At 35.3% G+C, this 25,423-nt stretch overlaps 1 protein-coding gene across 2 annotated transcripts in view; it reads left to right on the plus strand.

Moving 5' to 3' along the window:
- The window catches only part of LOC129370372 (metabotropic glutamate receptor 4-like), a 164,197-nt gene that overhangs the window by 90,390 nt on the left and 48,384 nt on the right, over positions 1-25,423 (plus strand). For both annotated transcript variants that reach the window (XM_055046329.1, XM_055046330.1), the window contains exon 3: positions 14,100-14,316. In XM_055046329.1, the coding sequence (XP_054902304.1) occupies positions 14,100-14,316 (217 nt within the window). The remainder of the gene's footprint in view (positions 1-14,099; positions 14,317-25,423) is intronic.

Here is a 25,423-nt window from a genome sequence, read left to right on the forward strand (position 1 = left end):
CTTCTATCACAAATGGATTGTCTCTGATGTTTCTGTAACTTTTCTGCATCTATAAGCTGGTGCATGACAATAAAAGAGGAGTTCGTTTAAATACCTCTTTGTGAAAGAGCAGGGAACCGTTGAAAGCAGCAGAGGCTCTGTATTGGATTGAACATTCCATCTGGTTTGTATATCAATAAGGTAGGTTCGTGACTTTGAAGTGATTGATTTGGTTTGAGGAAAAGGTCATGTTTAATGACTTGTGCTTCATGCCAACCTTGATCTGTTCCAATATTAGGCAAGTAAATATCTGACAGCGCCCAATGTAATGAAACCAAATGAAGAATTAATTAGGGAGCTTTTTATTCTTTTATTCTTTTGTCAGGGTAGACAGTGTTTCCTTTTATTTCCTGGAATTTTTTGTCTTTGCAAGCATTTTTTTTTACCAATGTCAGAAAATATTATTAAGTGAAGCTAAATATAAACCAGAAATGTTGATGTTCACAAATGAAACAAAACACCAATTTCACACCAGTATTCTGTTCTTGCTCTAACATGACTCAAATATCCAGGGAGTCTGTTTTTCAGGAAGCTGAAGGAACTGCAACATAATGAATACATGAGATCAAGAACAAAGACGGCAAACTGGGTCAACATGTTCATCTGCACTTTGAGTGCGTTGAGTCTTTTGAATCCATGCATTCAAAAGATGCATGGATATTATTTTGCCACTAAAAATGTTTATTACATTACTTTTTTTTTAATTGGCTAAATGAAGAAATCTTTAAGAAGTGTATGGCCTAAGAAAGATTATTTTGTAAATATATAATGAGAAACAACACGAGCACTATATGGATCCGACCCTGGTTTGTCTGGGAGGAGCTAAATTTGTTGCATCTGCATCTTGATTTAAGATAATATATTTTCAGTGTGAAATTGAACAAGATCCAAAACAAGATGTTTCTTGCTTTGTTTTACATGCTAACATGAAAACCAACTACAAATGTAGTTCTGCCAACTCTCATCCAGCTCTTTTCTATGAGCTTTTAACATTCGATTTTAATTTATTTCATTATGTCATTAAAACAAAGTATAGTTAAGTCAGACATTTTGCAGCCAGTCAATTATTTACATTAGTACAACATCGGCACATACTTTTCTTCATATCAGTACATTTTTATTTTTAGCTAGACATGTCTGTGAAAACGAGCCATCCCAATTGAGATTTAATTTCTCACCTCTGAAACAATGTGTGATCATCAGCTTTCTTGTTTGTTGTGATATTACGTTGTAAAACATTATTTAATCAAAGACTTATCTTTTGGGGGGGGAGCTATCAGATCACATGAGACATAAAAAAAAAGTATTTAAAATTCATTGTAATCTGCAGTGCAACATTCCAGTCTTATTTGAGAACACTGTATATATTTAGGACAAACAAAATAGAAGAAATACAGGGGAAATTATAATACAACCGGAATGCTTCATAAACTAAAATTGTGAGTGGTCATAGAACTGGCTTTATCTCACTAAAAGACATCCCCTATATTGCTAATTAAAGCCAACTGAAAATAGTAATCGTTGTGCATCTTGTCATATCTTATTTTTTTTTTTTACTTTACTGAGCTTTTTAAAAACCTTTTGTGAAATAATCCAGTTGAAATGGTTACATCATTGTAGAGCCAAATTTCTTTTATTGCGCATTTGTCATGAAAAAAAAAAATTACCAGTGGATGGTGGAAGCGAGACAATTACTTCAGTTTTTAACCTGTTTTCTAGTTCTGTTTGGTATCTGACATATCTGACAAACTATCACAATGTATCCCCACAAAACTGTCTTGCTCTTGAGGGTGGTAATTAGTTTGGCCCTCTGACACGAGCATGGCTCTTGAAAACTCTGTCAAACCTTTTAGTAGTTATCTATATGTCTCCTGTCAGACTTAAAATTAGAGTCATGCGGAATGTAATTAGAAAGAGGTTTTTTAATTACTCTGTCTCGACAAATGGTATAAGAGCCTTGTCAGACTGATGACGTTCTCATTTGTGTTTTATGTGTTTTAGTTCCACACATAAATGAAATTACGTCTTTGAGTGCTCAGAGTGATATCAAATTTTAAATCTGACAGCGTTGCAAAATAGAGCGCAGGCATCTGATGTTAGTGACAAAGCGCCGCTATGTATTACCTCTCACAGAAATTCTACTGAAAGCTTTTCCTTTGCAATGTTCATTCTCTTGCTGCTTCATTACTATCCCTCAATATAAGTGTACTGTACAGGGATAGAAATTTGACAGAGTGAGTTAGATGACCAGATGTTTCTCCTTGCAGATAAAGTAGTCTCAGGATAAATGTGATGCAGCCCGAGGCTGCGATAAGCTCAGTGTGCTGCTTGTGTGGCCATTCACTCCCTACTCCTGTCTCAGCATTTATCAGCGGGTTCTATAACAGGCTGACCCCCTGACCTGCATGTGCTTACATGATTCAAAATGCTTTTCATTCTAGGCACAGTGCCACAGTGGTGGTGAAAGGTGTTTAATGAACTGTCTTGTAAGGAGAGGGTTGCAGTTGCCCATCAGCTCTCATCTCTTCCTCCCTCCTCCCTATTTCTGCGACTCTTTTTATTTACAGCTGCTTTTTGCTGAGCTGGTGCTTTTACTAAGAAATATAATACCCTGGAGGTGTGAATAGTTCATCTGTAAACGTTATTTGCTTGGGATTTGCATGTTACGGGGTGAAGTGAAGATCACAGAAGTATTTTTGTAGTAGGAGAGGAGTAATTCCTGGTGTTCTCTTTGAAATATACATCAACAAATAAAAATCAGTGCCCAAAATCACATTATTGGCTTTAAAATCACACAAAAAAATGTATTGTGTTGAAAGTGGTATAATTAGAATTGTTTTGAATTCATTCTTTTTCATTTAATTGCATTTATTGGTCTGTGACAGCAGCCACAAGTCGATGGTTCTTTGTTAGAAGCTGCTGGGAATGTGTTAGATCATTTTCACTGTTGATTTATTCTATATTGACCAGTCTGGACATAAATAGAAATGATGGAATAAATAGAATAGTTTTCAAGTATATTGTCTGAATGCATGGATATTTTCAGCACTGTTTAAAACAATTAACGATTTTTAGACCTTTACAGAGACTTGTTCTTTGTACTAACAGTATCGCCTCTTACTCTGCATTTAAACTATTGTGCAGAGGCCACCTGCAACATTTACAGAGGGTCAAAATAGAATGTCATATAGATCTTGGAAAAGTATTCATAATTCATAATTTTTTGAACAACTCCTGGACTGGATGAACTGAGAATGCAACCCACTTGCTAGATTCAGGAGTGGACAAGTTTTTTCTGAAAAAGGGGCTTTTTGACATGGATGGGGAAAGACCATTATGTCAAAAATATTAAGAAACATGTCAAGGTACAAACAAGAAGTTAAAGGTCAGGTACAGTGATCCAAATAATTGAAGCAGTTAACTTTAAATTGGCTTAATGTCAATAAAGTTAATATTCTGGAGTGGTAAGACACAAGCTTAAATTCACTCTTGCAGAAATCATGCAGGCAGAACACAAAAGTTGTGCTTTTTTCAATTTTATTTGGAGGAAAAGGGACAAACAATTGTGTATGGTACCTAAAACATTTAACCTTAATCATTCAGTTAAAAGGTAATGCTGCTGAAACTTGAAAAAATTTATGTAGACATCTGAAATTAAGAAAGTAATTTTACAAAAAAATTAATTGTACTGTCACTTATTTTTCTGGAATTTATCAAATAAAACATATGTTGGTAATCCGAACTATGATAAATACAGAAAAAAGTCTGATTTAATGTCAGATTTTTTACCCCTTCATCTGGTTTCAAGTTATCTCCTGCACATACGATTGTTCATCCTTACATTTTATTCCTCAATTTTTAAAATATATACAGTTAGCCTAAATGTTTATTAGAAGAAGATTACTATGTAGCACAAATAATTCAACGTGCCCACTGTTTTTCTTCAACAAATTCCCAAATTACACAAGGTTTGAGGTTACTGGAGTGTAAAGCAAACACAATTAATTTGATGCTTACAGGAGCAGGAAGTTGCCTGGAGTGAGTGTTTTCATATTTATGGAACAAACTAGGAATTAACGCTGTCTTGTTTGTTCCCTTTGAGGCACTCATAATATCTTTACTAATCTCAGATAAAATTAGTTGTATCTCTGCTTTGTTTTTGTCGGTCAAATTTGATTTCTTTGCGTAGGGAAGCGATGTCCTGTCCGGTTTTGGCTCCTTTGTGTTTTTCTGTGGAGAGTCCCATCTTCCTACTGACACAGAAGATGCTTGAGTTTTGTTGGTTTTGCTTGCTTTAAAAAAAAGTTAATTCACATTTCTTCTCCTTACATTGACACCCCCCCCCCCGCCCCTCCCCCCCCCCACACACACACACACACACCCCCACACACACACACACACACACAAAAGGTTTATCATGTTCATATCTTTCTGTTACATACTGGAATACATTTTGGATGCATATGAGTGTGTTTAAACATGGAGAAAACCCATATAACTTGAAGCCACAAATGTAACAAGATGACAATGAAACAGAAATGCAACTCATGTTCAGACAGTGGACTCAAAGTCATTTCATCCCACTGCCATTTTGTAATGACAGTTCCAAACTTCATATTGCCATTTTGTCCCAACCTACCACCTGTAAGAATCATTTCAACATTATCTTCTCAAAGTATTTCAGGTTTTTAATGACTGGTGGAGATAAGTAATGACAAAAATGCTGAAATTAAGGGCTAAATAATCAGAATCCAACAAGGTAGGTTTTATACAACCAATGAACTTTTCAAATTAACTTGAAATAGCTGATGAGTTTTTGGACTTGTTTATTTAATTATTGATTTAATGTTAAGTATTTAACATTGTTAAATGTTATGTTTTAAACAGCAGTCTAAAAGTAGATGGCATACACTTGATTTGGGATTAACTTTTTCATTTGCAACTTGTCTTGTGGGCCAACAGTGGTGAGTTGAGCAGCACTGGAGAAAAATAACGTGAACATCTCTTCTGAATCTGGAAGTTCAAATAGGAATGAGAACAGTTGAACAATCAAACCAGGAAGATGTTTCTGTGAGATCTAGTAGTTTTGTCCACTTCTAATTGTAGAATAAAAATGTTATGCTGAACGGAATTAGAAATTCTGGAAAATTCCGAAGCATGAGGAAGCAAACAAGCCCCTTAGTTTAACGGTAGGGCAGCGTCGGAGTTTGAGTTTAGCTGACTGTTCAGGTTCATATGGCCGGGCTCCTGAAGGTCTCCGTGTTATTTTGTTTTATTGCTTTTGCATGCTTCTTGTGAAGAGCTCTTATAGGAAGAGTGTTTACAGTAGTGTTTACAGTAGTGTTTACAGACGGATCAGTTGCTCGGCTGTCTGACTCTGGTCTGCTCACTATTTCCCATACACTCGCTCTTTCAGGCAGAATACAGAAATGATTCCATGGAAATAACACAGGGACGACTCCTTTATTTACCATTCCTCTCTCCCCAGTAGTTTTAGGCTGAAGAAGCTGATCCGGAGTGAAGTGAAAGTTGTTAGCATTAACTGGTAGCAACAAATATTTACAAGCCATGGTCTTCTCAATTCAGGATCGCTTGGAGATCCATGAAAATGTAAAAGCTCATTCTATTAGGAAAACAACAATGTTCACAGTATTGCTTTATTTGCGTCGGAAATACGAATTTATCTTTTCTCGCTGTCATGGTAGCTCAAAGCGGAAAATAGAAAGCGCATTTCGCTCATGCGGACGTGCATAGAGCCCATTCAACTTCATAGAATTTAGGAGCTAATTAGGCCAACTTTAAGTACATCAAAAGTTGTGCTTTTTATGTTTATGAAGACCTTTTATTGTATTTAGAAAGTTTTGCAATGTCACATTTGTCAGGTGTTGATAATATTACCCTCTTTACGGCTGTGAATGTTATTTAAATTAATTTAATTCAATATAATCAGGCAGAGCTTTGGTCAAACTTCTGTAATGAACAACAGCACTGTTCTTTCTGCAATCATTCATTAGTCACAAATGTCATTTGGCTGAAATTTCAAAGCATTATCAAACCTCATTTGGAATAATTTCCATGGTGAGTACAGGTAATTTCATTTGTAATGAGATAATTAATCACAGTTGCCAATCGTAAAATTAATTATAAAAAAATACAAGCAATAATTAAGTTTTGGATCAGGACAGAGTGGCTTTCACAACAGGAGAACCAACGAGGGGAGTTGGAGATTGTCAAATATTTAATCCATTTGTAAGACTGTTTGTATTTTGGTTTGCAAAAAGTGAAAAATGAACTAGTGACAGTAGGAGGAAAACGAAAATGAATTTTAAAGGTGAATTCATTTTTTTTTTGTAACTTTATAAAGACCTCTATACCTAAAATTTTGATTTGTTTAGATTTCAATACTTCCTAAAATTATTTGAACATCCATAAATTGACTTTATGTTTCTCATGCCTGGCTTATGTAGTTTATATTATTTGACTCCCACATAAGAAAACACTTTCATACTTCAAATAAACAGATTAAAACCAAAAAAACTTTTTTTTATTTGGACACTCATCAGTGAAGTAGGAAGAAAAGACATTTTAAACATAGAAAGTCCAATGCACAAAGGAACAAAAGATTATAAATGACAATTTGGGCAACGGGATGACCTGCAATCATAGTCTTATTTGCAAGTAATGAATGCACAATCTGTGTAATGGTTCAGATTGTTCCAGGGCCATGATGAGGAACGAGAAACAGATGGAAGCCTAAAGTGGTTGCTCAGGCAACTGTCATCCGATACAGGAAAACAAAATCCAATTCTTAGTGTCTTCCAATGTCCCATTATTATGCACTACACACACACACACACATGCACACCCCCCCCCCCCACACACACACACACACGCACACACACACCCCCCCACACACCCCCCCCCAAACACACACACACACACACACACACACACACACACCACACCCACACACACACACACACACACGCACACACACACACACACACACACACACACACATATATAATATATATAATTGTTACTTGTTGGGAATTTTATTCTGAATTGGTTACTAAATATGTCGACTTGGACCAAATATAATATAATGAAGAAGCTTTCTTAACTTGCAATTGAAAAAGTGTCAGGTTCAAACAACGTAAGACATTCAAACACCACACAAATAGGAGAAAGACAAGAGAGTTTTAGATTTACTTGCTGCAAGGAGAATAGACAGGAGCATGCTTCAATTACAATCTCCCTCTATTCTGAAGCACGTTCTTCTGAACCCTTCCTTTTTATTTCCTTAGAGCAGTCCCTAGTAGCATAGCTTATTCTGTTATCTTGAGTTAGTTATGTAGCGTTGCTGCTTCTTCTGTTCTTCTTCTTCTGTTCTCTTGAGTCACAGATGTGTTGCACCTACGGGTTGATGTAGTGCAGAGTGCAAAGTGCAGAGTTCAGTTCCTGTTTGCTACCTTCTGCAGGTGGTTGAGTTCAGTTCCTGTTGTACAACAAAACAACTTCACACAACAAACACAGCAAACATAAAATAATATATACTAAATATTTCTAACAAAATGATTGCACGAAATAAGAAAATCGGAAACTGCATTTTCCTCTTGAAACATGTAGAGCTGCAATTAAAAGTGTGCTACATGTAATAAATTTCCCAGTTTGTGCACATATTCTGATTGTAGCCAAAGCTTGGTTATCATGGAGTTTATACATGGTATAGTCCCAATTGTAATGCAAAAAGCACTTAATCACACTACCAAAATATAGTAACCCCTAAATACCTCTCCACAGAATTGTAATGAAGGACTGTTGTATACCATTGATGGTTAAATATGGTAGACTTTCAGCTGAAGAGGGGATGACAGGAAACACAGCTTAATTCTGATATACAAAACCCACTTTGCATGTAAAACAGCCACATTTTTCATAAGTGCTCAGTGTTACAATAGACTTTCACTGTGCTCTGACACCAGGAGCATTGGCAAACCTTTTTGTATTTTTTTTAAATGCTTTCGATGCGTCTTTCATCCCTTGCGGAACAATAAATGCATTTGTTGACAGAAAAGTTTGACACTGCCTGTCTGGGGCTTTTGCATTCCCTGAATCTATAAACACTTCCAAGTTGTGGTAAAAGCATAAACACCAAAGAATGAGCTCTGCTGATTTGAAGCTGATGTGTAACTGATGTGCTCTTTCTGTTGATTAGAACTTGAATTTTATCTTTTTAATGTCTGTCATAAATCCTCTGTGAATTAGGCAGAGATTGAAGAGGAAGACTGATTAATAAATATTTAATAAATAAATCTTGTATATTTTTATAATTTTTTTATTTGGTTTGTTAATTTTCTAAGACTAACTGTATTCCAGTGATTAGCAGAGTTAGGTTCTGTCAGGTTTAATCATTGTAGTTTTATAACTCTATGCCCTTCAAATTGGACACTACATGACAAAAAAAATTCAGATTTACTCAATAAATTGGACTCGTACTTTATGTGATACATTTAGCATCTATTCATATGTTAACTTACATTTGAAGCGAGCACATTAAAAACAAGAATGTTATGGCTCTCTGCTTGTGCAGTTTTATTGATCTGTTTTACTGTTAACATTTTTACAAAGACACACAGCTATTAAAGTGCAATACAAATTCATCTAATCGGCTGTTGAGGACAAACGGGAACACTCGCTCTGAACTGTAAACAGTGAGTCCTGAAAAAATCATTAAATTAACACCTGTTGCATCCTATTGGACTTTGCTTCCCAGCAAAAGCGTCTCTGTGGAGATTGTGTTGTTCTCTTAATTCTCATTAGATTGATCTCAGAAACAATGGGTCTATAGATCTAAACAGCTTTGTGACTCAGCAGATTCACTCTGCTGTTCCTATCCAGGTCAAAGCAAGCTGTAGAGTAAGCAGCCGTTTTTTTACATTGGGCCTGATAGCACTGGTATTGTTAAAACCGCTGCAGGAGAGAAGGCACATAAACCTCATGGTCTGTCTGCAAAACAGGATGATCAGAGTTTACTTTGATGTCTCACCTTGGATATTTCAGAGTGTAATGAAGATGTGTGTGACTGAGCAGAAAGACTTGCTGTGCACCACATGTCTGTCCTTTCTGTGTCTGTGTAAATGGAATTAACTTAAATAGCAATTTTCTTGTCACATTGACTACCATAGATTATATGATTGGAGTGGGAATTATCAGTTATTGTACATTAACACCAAACAAAGGTTCTCTTGTGATATCATAATAGCATATTGTACTAACATAAAAAATATATTGCTAAAATGAGAAAGTTTTCAGATTATATAGCTCCATTTGTCATTTGCTCAGGAGGCAGCTCTAGGCTCCTGTATGAAATTGCTGTACACTTATAGTGATATTAAAGCAATACTATTTACAACACTTGGATCAGTCGGTTTCTGCAAGATTTGTCCTTCAAGCTGTAATAAAGATGAAGGACCATGGCATAGAAGGGGGCCACGGTATTTACCAGCTTCCTCACCCCACCTAAACACCACTGAGAACTTATGGACCAATCTCAAATTTGACATTTACCGTGGAGTAAGACAGGACTTATCTCTAAACAGCATTTTGGAAGCTGAGGTTTCTGCTTCAGAGAACAGTGACTGTGTAGAGACCAGGATGTGAACAGAGTCTTTGGCTGGAAGGCCCATTGCAGTAGAAAAAAAGAGCAGAGATTATATTGGTCATATTGGATAATTCTGGAACGCCTAAAATATGATAATTCATGATAATTCACAGATATGTGGCATCCACCCTGCCAGTGGCACCAGTTGCTAGGCTTTACTTGGACAGTCACTGTTTGGAGATGACTGCCAAGGGATGAAATAAACCTATCAGAAACCACCTTTTGAAATTAAACAGCTTTCACTCCGTGGCACTGAAAATAGATGTTATTGCACCACATATTGTAAAAGCATTTTCTCTCTTTTTCCCTCTCTCTCTACTGTAGTTTATGTAGAACTTGTTTCATTTTCACATAATATTAACACCAAGCATTTTTTTTTTCTGGAGACATTCACTGCAATATATCCAAAGGGTCATTGAAGCACTAAGCGTTTTCGACAAATGGTGCAAATATATATGTCTTTATAGTTCTAATCAGCACCATTACCGCTGCACTTATGCAATGCCAATTGGACGCAGTGAATCTTTAAACAGACATAATTATTTAAAGGATACTGTAAGAATATTTGAACTCCTTCAAATATCTACTTGAAACTCACATTGCAGCAATTAAACTTATTTCCGAAACCTAATTAAAATAAATAGTGCTAGAAAGGGGTTTTGGAATGTGTAATAGAAAGAAATGCTGCATAGACTTGTGTGAAGGGTTTGTGGAGAAGGGTGTGGGTATGGATATTGTGATAGATCTACAAAGTTCCACTACTTCAGCTCCAGTTTCAACAGATTTTACTCATTTTTTAAGATGACCATATTTTCACTGGTTTGCCTACGAGAATAAAGTAGTTTTGTCAAGCAATTGTCAAGATTCACGCTTAACGGGACTGTGTTTTATTATTGGCAGCATTTCTTTTAAATGTAAGAGAGAAATGATTGACAGAGATACTGTGATGCCACTTTTGGTCGTGGTTATTATGGTAGCCCAGTCAGTAAACACTTTGTCAATGCAGGTTTATTTTGCCCCATATAAACTGCTGCGAGTAGTAGATTAAACCAGAGGAAAGAACAAAGTATAATGAGTCCAGCTCACACCTGTGTTATCAAAAATAGCAAACAGTTATGAAATGCAATTTAACAGAATTAAACATTTTTAATCAAAAATTTTAATCACAATCAACATTATTATAAAATAAAAAATATATATATTCTAGATTTTTGTGATTAAGAAAAACACATGAAAACACTGAATAATTGAACAATAATTAGCTTTTACTTATTCGTCGTATACTACTGATGATTGTTCTTTACTATTAATGCGACTAAATGTTACCTAGGTTCCACCCTGGGCAGAATTACGGTCTACAGTTTGTCTGGCTAGCTAAAGTTGGGACAATGTTTGACACAGTCCACTTCACAGCCTTTCACTTCTAGGTTAAAACAGGTCAGTTTGAGGCAAACTGTGAGCCAACAGGGATGAAAAGTAGCCAATCCAATTCTGGAATTTGTTTCTGCCAAATTCTAGTAAGGAGATTAGTTACTGCCTGAACCAAGGGTGGTAAAGTATTTTAGGGAATAGGGTTTAATATTAACAGATAAATTATTCCTGGTGAAGGCATAATATATCTAGTTTATTTAGGGGGAGAGAAGAGGCAAAATGCAAAATGCTTTATGTTAATAACATAACTGGAAGTCAAAATAAATGTGTAATGACTTGCAGTATCACAGCAACCTTGTGTACTTAGATACTGTTAACATGTCCAATTTAGGAAATGTCAAAACTGTAATGATGTGTGGATGAGAATGAGAGGATGAGGATCAAAAAGCAAGTGGAATCCAAAGGAGTATTATTAAATAAATCTTAATAAATGAAATTCAGGAAAGCATTTACCAAACCTGGGATGAGTACACAGAAACCCAAGTGCCAGAGATAATGGGTAACATGGAGGACACAAAATAGAAAGGTGGAGTAAACACAAACAGGGGACATGGAAAATCACATTTAAGGACACAAAACTAAGTACATGGAATAAATAACAACCCTAACTAAAATGACTGTAAACAGGTTGACAGTAGAACAAAAACAAGACTAATCTAATAAACAGTAACAGAGAACATATAAGAAGTCAAAACTTTAAACCCAAAACAACAAGATCTTGACAAAAACAAACCTGAAGCAGTGACATACTGATAACAATGTGTTCCATGTAGGAAAGAACCACCTTAGGACCCACCAGGAATGTCTGAGAAAGCAAAATAAATGTCAACAACGTCTCTCCATATTTTCTTTTAAATTGAAAAAATATAAACATAAAAAAATAATTTGATGCATAACAAAAATATTTTATATTCTTAAAGGACATATTTTTACTTATGGAATTAACAAACATGACTATATCACTTTGAAAAACAATTTGAAAAAGTGAAATATAGGTGCAAATTGCTAAAAGTCTCATTTTACTGTGTGATAGATATTTGAAATAAAAAGAGACATCATTAACACCCTACAAACACCTTTCTGCAACACTTCACTTACATCCTGCTGTATTCAGCTTCATGACGTCAAGGCACTGTTAGAAAAGTTAACACTTGCATTGCTTCCAGTAGTTAATGAAACACAATGTGAAGCAAGTGAAAGTTCTCCCAACTCGCAATCAAGATAACTCAGGGTTCAGATGTACCTCAGTATGAATGTGAAATCATGTTATCACTGTTGGTAGCAGGATTTGGACCCTCGGCGCACAAGAACAAATACAATTTCAAGAAGAAGAAAAAATAACATATCGCTAAAATAAGACCCTTTTGTCATTAAAACACAGTATGTTTTTCTCTGGCCACTGCTTTTTTTTTTTTTTTTTTTGAGTTGATTAGGTAAGAAAGTCTGCTCTTGATAGGCTAGCTTATGAAACCAGCAAGCATGCACACATCTTTTAATATGTCTTTTATGTCTTAGAATGTTATGAACTGTTGCTCCCAGAAGATCTGCTGTAAAGGGTTCCAGCAGTGAAATCAAAATGAGACTGGATTTACAGGAGCAGAAGGTCATGGGCAAACATTGAACAGCTGTTCTCCCAACACAGGCTTTAGCCATTTTTCCAGGATCAGTGCAGGGCAGCAGCTGATCACATCAAAGGCCTCTACTGTGTGAAGTGAAGAACAGTGGAAAGGATGTTATTATTCCCACAGCAGTCAGCCCACTGCTTGTGGAGAAAACTACTGGTGAAGCAAAATCTTCGGTTGGTAAAGTTTCTTAGATGGATTAACCAACATAAGCAACATAAAAATAATAATAATAATAATAAATTACAGCAAGCTAATCTTACTGTCAATCCATTCATATTGTCTTCTACTTATAACGGAAACTTCCAGTCCATTCTGGGTCTGTAGTAAGAACTATTCCAAGTGGGACATAATTGGAGGGGAGGTTTTCAGGAGACATCCAAATCAGATGCCCAAACCACTTTAATGAACATTTTCAATACTGAGAAACAGTGACATCACTCACCTGCCACTCCTCCCTCGTTCAAGGATCAGCCAAAGCCTCTTTCCCAACAACCTGAAGGCAGAAACATGACTGTTTTATGAATGAATATCACTTTGTGGAAAACAAATAAAAACTATCCATTTCTAAATTATGAATAGATTTTAATAATATAGATCAGAAATAGAGAAAGTAGCCACAAATGACAATCTAAAGCAATAAAAATGGAGGACATGAAGTTTGTTTGTGTTCCTTTGTTCAATATAGTTTGTGTGTATAAAGATAAATCTAAAGAACTGCACTTGCTTGTAGAGGGAAAATATACTATTTCCTTCTACAAGGAAATACTATATTTTCCTAGTATATTTTTCTTGCTTCTACAAGGAAAATATAATATTTTCCTTGTAGAAGGAAAATAGTATATTATAAAGCCAAGCTTTATAATATACTATTTTCAATCTTCACAAAGCAAAATAAGATTTAAGTGTTTTTTCTTGTAATAATGTCTTGTTTTTACTGAGTGTTTTTTTTTTTTTTTTTTTTTTTTTTTTTTTTATCTCAGGTATGCAGAGTTAGCACCATTGGAGTTCAACACCAAATACATTTCACATCATAATAGAGAAAATAGTGATTTTTGAGCAGATTAGTGTTGCTTGACTGGTGTGAAAAAAACTCCTAAGGAAGAAGAACTAAACTTGTGATCATCAGAACTATTTAAAACGTGACAACTCCAGAGGGTGAACAACCAACGAGGAGTTGCTGAGAGATTTCAACAGATGTTAGGTGTCATGTTGTTAATATGGTTGTGTACGCAGAACCCTTTTTGCTGCATATTTAATTAATTCACGGTAAGCTTGCTGTTTATATATTTCTCCATGTGTAACCGTCTCTGTCTCTTTGCTCCTGTTTTTTGGTTCTACAGATCCCTCAAGTGAGTTATGCTTCTACAGCCCCGGAACTGAGTGATAACACACGCTATGACTTCTTCTCCCGTGTGGTGCCCCCAGACACTTACCAGGCTCAGGCTATGGTTGACATCGTCAAAGCCATGCGCTGGAATTATGTCTCCACTGTAGCTTCAGAGGGAAACTATGGAGAAAGTGGTGTTGACGCATTTATTCAAAAATCCAGAGAGGATGGTAAGTCTCCAGGCTGATGAGAGCTACACTAATCATTTTAATGTTTGATATGTTTTTTAAATCCCATCTACATAGCTTCTATGCAAGTTAACTTAATCTTTTATATATTCAATAGAAGCTGACTATTTATTACTATTATTAATGTAAATAGACAAAGCTCAAAATTCAATGAGCTTACTAAAACATAACAAATTGATATCTCAAGCAGTTCTTTGATCCAAACTGCTTAATACTATTATGGTTGACTGCTTTTTGTTTCATATTGCTATTTTAACTACATAATGTTTTAACTACTTCATTGACAGCATAACAAATAAACAACAAAAAAACAACATTTTTTTTATTGTACTTGTCCAGGTCATTTCAGTAGACTTCTAGCAGTTTGTCAGAGGTTACATTACAGTGAATGAACATTTGTCAAGGTAGAGGTGAAATGTCTCCATCGTGGGTTTAAACTGGTCTTTCATTTAAAAATGTTAAACTAAAGACCTTGTCATAATTAAAAAAAAAATATTTGCAATGACATTTAAAAACTATTAAATGTTTTACCATTACCATTTTTTTCACTTAACAGTATATTTAAAAAGCCACGGGCTATACCAATGTCATTATACATTGCATATTTTTGTCACATTTTTTACTTTTTTCCATATGACTGTCAGCAACTGTATACCTGCTGTAGACAGGGTTAAGGCACGACCATATAATTTTAAGATTGAATTAAATTATTGTATGGGAAGGTCTCCCTTGGTGATCGCAAAATACAAATTAAACTTAATTTAAAACATTTGCACACAGGTGATGCTCCATTTCCTTCCCACACATTGTAGCTCTATTCAATTAAAACCTATGCATTGTGCATTTGTAGAGTCTGCAGTAGATGGAATGAGGGACATGAACTGGATTTCCAAACCTAGAGAAAAAGCCACAGGCTGAAAGGGAAAGAAAGTTTGCTTGTGGCATCAAAACGATGCAGAATAGATGGGAATACATTCAGTTTGGTGCAAGCAGGCAGCCAACCCACACTTGCTCTGACCCCAGACCCTTGCTGTAGCTGAGAGTAATTAGTAATGACACGTCCAGTACTCATTGTGCCACTAAAACTCCTGATGCCTGGCAGCCTGAAGCTGCTGTCCATCATCATTATCTTGGAGAGACATAACATTACTCCTGAAGAGTCCTTAAATGCAATCAGCACATTTACCTGTTGGCCAACCCTCACAGACAAACATAACACAGAACATCATAGGACAGCTTCAAGGATACTCTTTTCATTTAAGAAAATGTTAATGAACCATCCCCATATTTACTGATTCTACTAATTATAATAATAGCTTTTACATTCAGTATCTTTTTACCTTCAAATCTTATTAACTAGGGGGAATAATTGACTGCCTATCAGGCATTTCATGAAAGAATTCTAAAAATGTCAATATAAGCTGCTTGTTGATGATAAAAACATTTTTTATTAAACTTAACATTAGTTTTTTTTACAATCTCTCTGCAATAAATTCCCCCCCCCCCCCACCCCTCCCCCACACACACACACACTGCTGAACTCTTACTTATTTATTTTTGCTTTGGGATAAATTCATGTTTTCTGCAACTACTTTTTTCCTTTTGGTAAAATATCTGAATTAAACAACAGTGAACACAGATATGATTTTTCTCCAAGCTTTCACTGCCTACCTGCTTTAGGACCTGACGACCTCAACATTTTGTCTGAAATCAAAAGTGTATATATTTTACATTGTTTCAGATTATTTGTGTTACTCCGACAGGCCTTTTTACTATATTGTGAAAAAACATAGAGTATGTATTGCAGATGTACTCTATTAGAACATATAGTTATTGTTCTGAAAGTATTACCACAGTTTAGTTAAAGTAGAGACAAAATTAACATTTTATTTCAGAGATTTCATTTGATAGGCCACCATGAGGGAGAAACATGAAGAGCATTTTTCAACAAGTTGTTTGCCTAGATAGTCCGGCATTTTGCTCTGCGTTTGCATGTGAAATACATGATTTCCACAATATAATGCTACCACAAACTTTAACGATGAGAACGGCGTTATCGGGGATGAGTGCAGTGTGAGTTTCCATTATTCAATGTTTTACATGAATGAAACTTTGAATGATGTTTCATTCAATGCTCTGTAAACTTCAGTTTTCAGAGCACCTTCAAATAAATTTAAGGGAGACATTTTGGGCTACTTGGGCTTTAATATCATGACCTAAAAACATTATTTTGTGCTAATGCAGGCAAAAGAAGTTATCATGGGAACAGACACAGATCTGATATTGGCAATGTGGAAGTACCGTAGTATGCCTCTGGGTCCTGTTTGACTAGTGCTTCATCTTTTACATGTAAATCAGACAAGCTTCTCCACAGCCAAGTGTGATGTACCAAATGTTAGGAAAACGGAGGAGGGAATTGTCAAGATAAATATGAACTGCAGACACAAAGTGTTTCTAGTTTAGAATCTTCAAATATACAAGGAAAAATATCTGTCATTGGTGACATTTAATGTGGATTCTGATAGCCATTTTTGCTCCAGCATTTTGTCAAGAATCTGAGAAAGAGAGCTTAGTCAGCTGTCCTTTGATTAAACCACATAAATAACCGTTTAAAAAATGGAATAAAAGACAGCATGTTTTAGACTGACAACCACACATAGAAAATCATTGTTTTGGAGAAAACAATGAAGCTTTCACATCCTCTCAGTTTAAGGAAGAACATGTAGTTATGTGTCAAACCAGCCTGTCCCCAACTCTTCTTAATTTGACAACTAGAGAAAAAAAAAGAATAAAAAAAGTAAATTCTTTAAATTTTGCACTGGCTTTGATTGATAATCTGACAGGCACTTGGGGGAAACATGCGGCTTTGTCATAATCAAAACCCGAGGTATTTGGCTGCTAAATGGGTTTTTCAGTTGTCTGCTCTCATAATGAAACAGCCAGTTCAGAAGTGGCCAAATGTTCCATCTCATTAGGCAGCCAAAGGCCATACTGAGCTGCAGTCTCGCCCACCGAATGTTACAGCCGCTGCATGCATTGCTGCTTTATGTGAGGAAAAGAGCAGGTTTTAGTCAGGCTTAAACTGCCAACTTGGGATGTTGATTTGATTAACACTGCATCTGTGTGTGTAGCCACAAGATATTTACAAAATCCTTTCAACCCCAGTGAACACAGAGATTTCTGAACAACCAGAGGATTGATGCCACCGTCTTGCCCCTCCACAAAAAGCTGTGTCACTTGTTACAAATGAAAAAAATATCAATTTGCAGATCTACAATTACTGGATGAAGACTTGCAAAATAATTGAAAAAAAGCTCTCTGTTATTGGACGAAATTGTTTAAAATATCTGGAAAAATTCCATCCTTTGGATTGAATACATTACATGAATGTATTCAATCTTATCTTCTGTGTGAAATCCTTGACTCCATAAAAATAAGGTTATTTCAATGGTTCCTGCTCATAATTATTAAGAATGCCAGTAAGTGTCAAAAATGCTGTTGGAAACCTTTTCTTATGAGTTTGTACTGCCATGTAGCAATTTATACATGTAGCAGAGAACCCTGAAAGAGCAGAATCAGCTCCAGATTAGCGTCAAAAACTCTTAATTGGAACAAGCTACTTCACAAAATTCTCTTCCTACCGCCAGCCGAGGCAATTTAGTAAAGCTGGTTTGATTTACAAACACAGGCACACTTTCAGGAATGTTAGTAATCTCTATGAAAGTAAGCTGAAAGCAGCTGGTGTTGAGCTCAGGTTATCATTTTCTTGGCATTTGAATCAAAGTGCTTGTACAGGTTACAGCATAAGGACTCATTGACAAGACAATCTGGCATCTTACATTTATATTAGTAAACTATACATTTGCTCAGACTGCCTATTGGTGGTGTGACTGTTAAGTATTTTATGAAGTAGTCAATATCATTGAGGATGTTGCAAATAACCTCCTCTGGAGTCAAAGGGAAGGAAGAGCAATTAAGACAACTCGGGGGGGCTGATGTAAAATGTTTCCTTAAATAGAACTGCTTTGACAGCTGTGACTGACAAGTTTGTCACTTTGAAATGTTAAAAATAGAAAGACCACTCAGTCATCTGATTATTCAAAATGGTTTTGACAAAAGGTCAACTGCTGTACTTGACTAGATGTGAGCGCTACTTGAAATTAAGAATATTGAGATCATGTTGACAATATACTTTGAAACAGTGCAATTGAAGCTAGATGTCTATGCTGTATTAAAAGACATAACCTTTTTCTAATTGTATGTTATGAAATGAGACTAAACATTTTGAGTTTTAGATGATTCGTGATAACCAAACATGTTTTATTAATAATAAGAGAGAAAAGGAATTAATTCAGGAGTTAAAATATGGTGAAATTATGATGCCTTCATATATTTATGGAAAGCAAAGCCATAGTGAATGTTATGGCTTTGTAAGCTTCTGGTAGGTTAATTTACAACATTTGTGTTCAAAATGTAGGATCTTAAATAGCATGCAAAATCCACTTTTTTTACCCTCATCTTTCTTGGAGTTTCTAGCAGTGCAGTAGAGTTTAATTTATTCTGTCCTGGTGCCTGGTCTTTATATTCTGTTTGAGTCATACGGGACAATGGCAATGGTCAAGACTGGTGGTAGGAATTTGTCCCTTAATGTAAGGATTGCTGGTTTTAGCCCCTGGTCTATGTCCATGTCTCTGTCTGTATATTCTTAAAGAAGACACTTCAACCTTTTTGCTGGTGGTTAAAGAGCCCGATTGTGTTAAGGCATGGCAGCTTTGCTTCCGTTAGACCGCTCTAGGGCACCACTACAATGCAGTAGCCTGCAATTATCATTGTGTGAAAGTGCATGAATGGGTGCATGACCGATTGTAGTTTGAAGCACTTTGGAGTCCTCTGTTCTTGATAAAGTGTTAAACAAGTACAGGCCATTTATCATATGTTTCAATCTACTCAATTTCCTCTATTCCTTATTACATTTTCTGAACAATAACATCTCAGCAATTGGTACAGAACTGCTGAATAACTTTATAGACTTCTGGCAAACCAATTTTGTGAATCCAGCGTTTTCCTTTCTCACAATTTTGTAAAAGCGCGTCAAAATGTTTGGTTATAATTTCTGGGATTAACTGGAAAAGTATATGCAAGCAAGGCAGCCTGTAAACCTCAATTACACCAGTTCTGTCAAGAAGAATGGACCAAAATTTCCACAAACTATTGTGAGAAGATTATGAAACGATTCTGAAAATATTGGGCCTACGTATTACAATTAAAAGGTAATTCTCTCTCTCAAATAACAAGGAAAGCTGTGTAAACTTCTTTGGTGGAGTGAAACCATTCTAAAAAAGTCATCTCGAAAACAAGTCTGATTTAATTTTGGATAATAATAATGAAAAAAACAGGAATATATCTTTTTGGACCATATGTAAAGATCTAATCTCAACAGTATACTGTACTGTGGACACTAGAATTAGAACAAGCAGCATCTGCCTCTTTAATAGCTTGTTTAAACTGGGTAAGGACAGATTTCTCAGCAGAAAGGATGAAAGAAAAGGAGAACAGGCTTCGATGATTATTCCTTTCAATCACAACACCTGTTTGCATGGGTGTCTCAAGGATGTCAGTCCCTGAATTTGTTTATGTTGAAAAAGCATTAGCGTGTGGCCAATTTTTCAAAAAGCCAGATATAATCTGCAACTGCTGCTATCACTGAAAGCCACAATCTTTGACACACCATGCTGTTTCCAGAGACTTGTGTTTTCATTTAGGTCTTTTCCCTCTCTCAAATAGCCCCTTGGGATTACATCTGAAGTGCCATTATGGAGAATGATTACAAGAGGGTTAGAGCAGCCTTCCAACATGATGTCTGCCTTTTTGTCACCTTTGAAATTTTAGAGTGTCTTTGACATGAAAGTCTCTGGTCCAGCAGAAGATTTTGTACTGTTTGTGTGTCTCTCTGAAATGCTGCTGAGCCCCCAGTGTCCTTATTAGAGCTTGAAGCCCTCTTCAATAATGGAGGCTGACACATTTATTTTAAAATTCTGAAAAGTACTGTGATGTTTTTTTTTCTAGTTTCATGATGGAATTTTTTAACCACTGAAGTTCAGTGTAATACTGCAAAATGTATACATTTCATATGTATACTTGAAGAAGAAAATATGAAAAAAAGTGTGTACATATATAAATCTGTGCTATTTTTTTGTCGTGTCAAGTTTAGAACAAGAAGCCTCCAGCCTGCAAAACAATTTTCTACGGCATGTGTTCCTTTTTCTAAGTTTAGACACCGACAGCAACATTGCCATCTAAAATTAATTGGATGGACAATTTCGAATTGTAATTAATCAGGTTCATATTTAAATGACAGTTGAGGCAGAGAAAGAAGTGGAAAGGGCAGAGACAGCACACAACAGCACTGAGATGACAGGAAGATTATGCAAATTTAGGAAAAGAGGGTTGCTTACTGCACCCTTTGTCATGAGGGAAATGTCAAGAGGAAAAATTTGAATAATCACAAATCTGCAAAGACTTAATAAACTGTAACTGAAGAGTTTCTAAGCAATATTTTGAACTTTTTTTCTTTTGATAATGCAAGCAAGATTTGGAGTTAAGTGCTGTTTTTTCTGGTTCCTGTCTATTAAAGCTAGCAATGCATTCCATGCACGCTACAGGTTATGCCTATTTTGTTATTTTTGCACATTTGTGAGGAAATTATTTTCATTTCATTACTTTCTGCACGAGTTCCATAAAACTGAGCACCAGTGAATATAAGCAGTTAAAAGTCTTGCTTTTTTCAGTGTTTTGTTTGTGTGGGATTAACTGTCCGACAATGATGTAGCAGTGAAAATAAATAAAAGTAAGAAAACTAAATAAACTGTGGTTCCCCAAGCCTTATCTGTCGTTCCTTCCATCTCTACTACATCTGGTAGTACAGTCTGTTTTATGAACACTTGCCCCCAAAGGCAGACATTGTCTCAGAAAACTGCATTTTAAAATGATTTTCTTTGAAAAACAGATGAAATTGTGATTGTGAACTAATGTTAGTATTGCTAAGACTTATGGGTGCTGTTGTACAAAATATATAGAAAATATGCTTGTTTGCAAAATAATACAAGAAAACAGCAGAAAGGGCACTGGAAAAGGAGTTATCGAGGAAGTGTGTGTTCATCTGCAAATATAATACTTTTAACTTATTTGTGCATAGTTGGCATAAACTTAAGAACAGAGCTTACTATGTGCAAAAGAAATACTGTTTCTTATGTCCTTTTTATGGTGTTATAATTCTACAGACTAGCCCAAGTAAAACCTGAGTTACACTTTCATGTGTAGACAGCTATAATCTCACGTTGTAAGATACAATAGTGAGAAGCAAAAAAGCTAAAAAGTTTGAAAAACTATAGTGATTTTATGTTTAATATCTTAAAGCTTTGTATCAAAGCTAGATGGTTTGAAAAACAGTAATCTTTTGGTTCTATTGCAAAATAACCACAGTATTGTAGAGGTTCTGAAGACTATAGGAGAAATAGGGATGCTTGGAAAAAAAAATGTTTAGGCATTTTTCTGACTCTCAGGAGATAAACAGTTGTATTGATTTCAATGATAATGAATAAAATGATTGCCTTGGGCTGGGTGGTGCTTAGAACATGGAGAAGTGGGAGCACTGTGAGGAAAAGAGTAAAAGAGGAAGAATATTGTAGTTGTAATAATAGGAGAATGCCAAGCAGGAACGAATGCTCACCTCAGCATGGTGAATGCTTGTTGTGGAAAAAAATGGCCACTTTAAGACTTTTCAGATCATTGAAACATTCCTAGCTGTTTAAGCAATCACACAGTTTGGAAGATCAAAATTAAATTAGATAAACTAATACTCTCTAGATATTGATGCTACTGGACAAACTGGATACGCATCCAGTTTGTCCCTGGTAGCAATAGACCCACAAAAGATGTGTCTTGACCATGTCTCTCAATATGATAGATTTGTAATCTCAATGAGACATACCTGGATAAAAAAAAGCTGCATACAATATCAAATACAAGGGCAATTGAACAACATGACAAACCGTGATATAACATTAAATATACAGAAGTTTTTGTGTGAGCTTACAGTCTGATCATTTCAAATGTTCTTATCAGTACTTTGACATACCACCAGAGTTTGACAAATGGTTACACATGAATCTAAAAGAAAGGTAATTAGTAGAAGCAGAAAAGCATAATTATGAAAACAAGTAAAAATAAAATTCTATAAATATTTTGTGACTGTTTGACATGAATACCAACTAATTACAGCTGCTGAAATGACTTCAGTGATCTCCAGGGGTTGTGCACAGTCAGAAGCTTAAAAACTTAAAAAATAAAATTGATTCTGCAATGGAGAGGGAGGCCATCCAAAGAAGCTAGAGCAAGCGTGATGTAGTCACATTTGCATTTGTTTTGTGCTGTGGAGTTTTGGACCAGTTGCAGACAAGCACAAGCAAACAGGTCGTGATATTACAGACCTTGTATGACAATGTGGATGACATAAATTTAAGGATCTGTTTCTCAGAGTCTGTAAATTGGAGAAAGGAACTGACCTTGGTATGAAAAAAAAATACTGGCGCTGACAACTTTGTTCTGATTGCTTTTTGGAAAAAAAAAGAAAAGTATTTTCTGAAAAGACTTTTGAGGGTTTATAATATAATATCTGGCATGATTGTTTTGTTGATTTATTTGGAAATATGAGATTAAATTTCTTTACATTTTCTCTGAAGTAGACTTTGATAGCTAATTTGAACTCTAGGAAACAGCAGATTTAAATTTATTTCTGTGCTGCTGTGGCCATTTAGCACTGCTGTTATTTTAACTGTGTAATATCTTAAGAGACTAAAGACGATAGATATCCATCTCTTTTGAGCTATTAAAGTAACATTTCTAAAGACGTATTTGTTCCTCCCAACCACTGGGGAAGATAAAAAAAAAAACAGTGAAGAATTTTTAAATCAGGTGTGCAGATGGATCTGGTGTTATTTGTATGATATACTGTATAAATATTTGTATATTTGCATAAAGTGATGTATTAAACAGAAAAAGAATACCTCACTACTTTAAAGAGCCACAATTGTGAGTTTATTTCGTCAGACTAAAGGGTCTCAGTTATGATGTCGAATAAAATGACATTTTCGTTCAACAAAAAGGGGGCATGTCAACCATATATGCTAAACTGACATTTTAGGTCAACCTTTAAACAAAAAAAAAATAAAGTACAATCAGCAAATTACTGCTGCTATTCAGAAAACTGGTAGAAATAGTTGTTTTTTTTTAAGAATATTAAGCAAATTTTGTGTTTCTTAAAAAAGAAATCTCTGTGACATGGCGTTTATGAAATAGCATTCTTCCTTTAATTCTAAAGAAATTTTCTTGCCTATTTTCATATTCAGAATAATCTGCATAAAAAACTAGACAACTCAGAAATCCTCAATAGGTGATTTGATGGTGAAATACGAGATTTTGATTATGTATTTTAGGTAAAGTTTAGTGACACAAATGCTAATTTAGCCCACTGATGAGCTTCTTTATCTGCAATGGAATAATTAAAAAAGGGAGAATTTCCTACACTTAGTTTCATGATATAGGATAAGGTAGGAGTAATACAGCAACTTGTTACCTTCTGGTTTACAAAATAAGCCATGCCAACAATTACTGTGAGTTCATCCATCAACTGTGAGGCCAGAGGACGCACATGAAGCTGCAATATGTTGAAGTTTCATTTTTACTTTCTCAGACAGTTAGCAGTGTAATCAATAGAAGTCTTGGTGTTTTATTTGTTTATTTATTGAGGACAACATTGAACCTCTGCTGTTCATGAAACCCAATCGTGTCTAGAGGGTAGAATCGGTAGCTGCTCATTCTGTTTACAAATTAAATATGTTGTGCTATGAAGTAAACACTGATACCCTTGAGAAAGAAAACAGGAAAATCATCACTCAAAGTTTTACCAAAGTTTAAAGTGACAGAGACTTGTTTCTTCTGCAAAAAGATGGAAGCCAGATTATTTACATCTTTCCAAAAGTTTGGGAACCATCTTAAGAACTATTGCTTAAGATAGCATGTTTAGAATTGAATTAAAATATGTTGCATAATGTGAGAATTATTATTATTTTTTTTGTGATCTAACTTGAGATGGGATTTGTCGCTAATTGGCACTATGTCAATAAACTGAACTGAAATGGAAGGGGTATTTTGTAGCAAATAGATAATGTTAATGAAGTGTAATAAATGTATGTGTCTCTATTTGTGGAGCAAATGTCAGTTCATGAGAGCATGTTGCATATTTTATGACAGCATGACATGACCTCAGACTGTCGGTCCTCTTGGTTGTGAATCATTTTCTACAACATTTTTTTTTTCTACCATCCATTAGTATGCTTAACCCAGCTACCTATTTGTGGCTTATCACCCTTCTAGAATATATAAATGATAATCTTACATCAAATCAGCAGTCTTTCCTAAAACTATTTTGTATCTAATTTTTAAAGTTTAAGAGAAACTGAGTTTTAATTACATGCACTTAATCCATCTCATGTTTTGTACTGAAATTAGGTTGAGTTTATGTTACTTACCAAAGGAGCATATTTATTGAAATTAGGTGAAGCCAGTCAAAATTGCAGAACACTAGTCTTGAAATCCAATTATAAGTGAATGGTAAATTCATATCCAGACATATTAATTGATTTCTCTCTAAATTAATTTCATACTATACAAGGCATTAACTTTTCCCTTAACTTCCTTACTACGTTTTGTTTTGTTGCAAAAGATTATCAATGATGAGGATATTATTTCAGGTCATGGAGACAGGATCTCTAACCCACAGAATTTGCGCTCATGACAGACAGTATTCCCCACCCCCAAACCAACGCTGAGCTTCCATCAGTGATGGTGAGTTCTTAAATGGAGTCAGAGATGACTGACAAGGTTTGATGTTGTCAAGGATTTTGCTATTCTGGAATGCTGACCAGGTTGTTTTTGCCACAGAATTTGGAGTTGTGTCTGCAGTTGCTGTCTATATATATTCCTTATATAGTCATAAGGAATATAAATGCATTACTGGAATTTTATGAAG

This window comes from Poeciliopsis prolifica, unplaced genomic scaffold (assembly GCF_027474105.1).
Source record: "Poeciliopsis prolifica strain line A6 unplaced genomic scaffold, Auburn_PproV2 SCAFFOLD023, whole genome shotgun sequence".
Classification (NCBI taxonomy): Eukaryota; Metazoa; Chordata; class Actinopteri; order Cyprinodontiformes; family Poeciliidae; genus Poeciliopsis; species Poeciliopsis prolifica.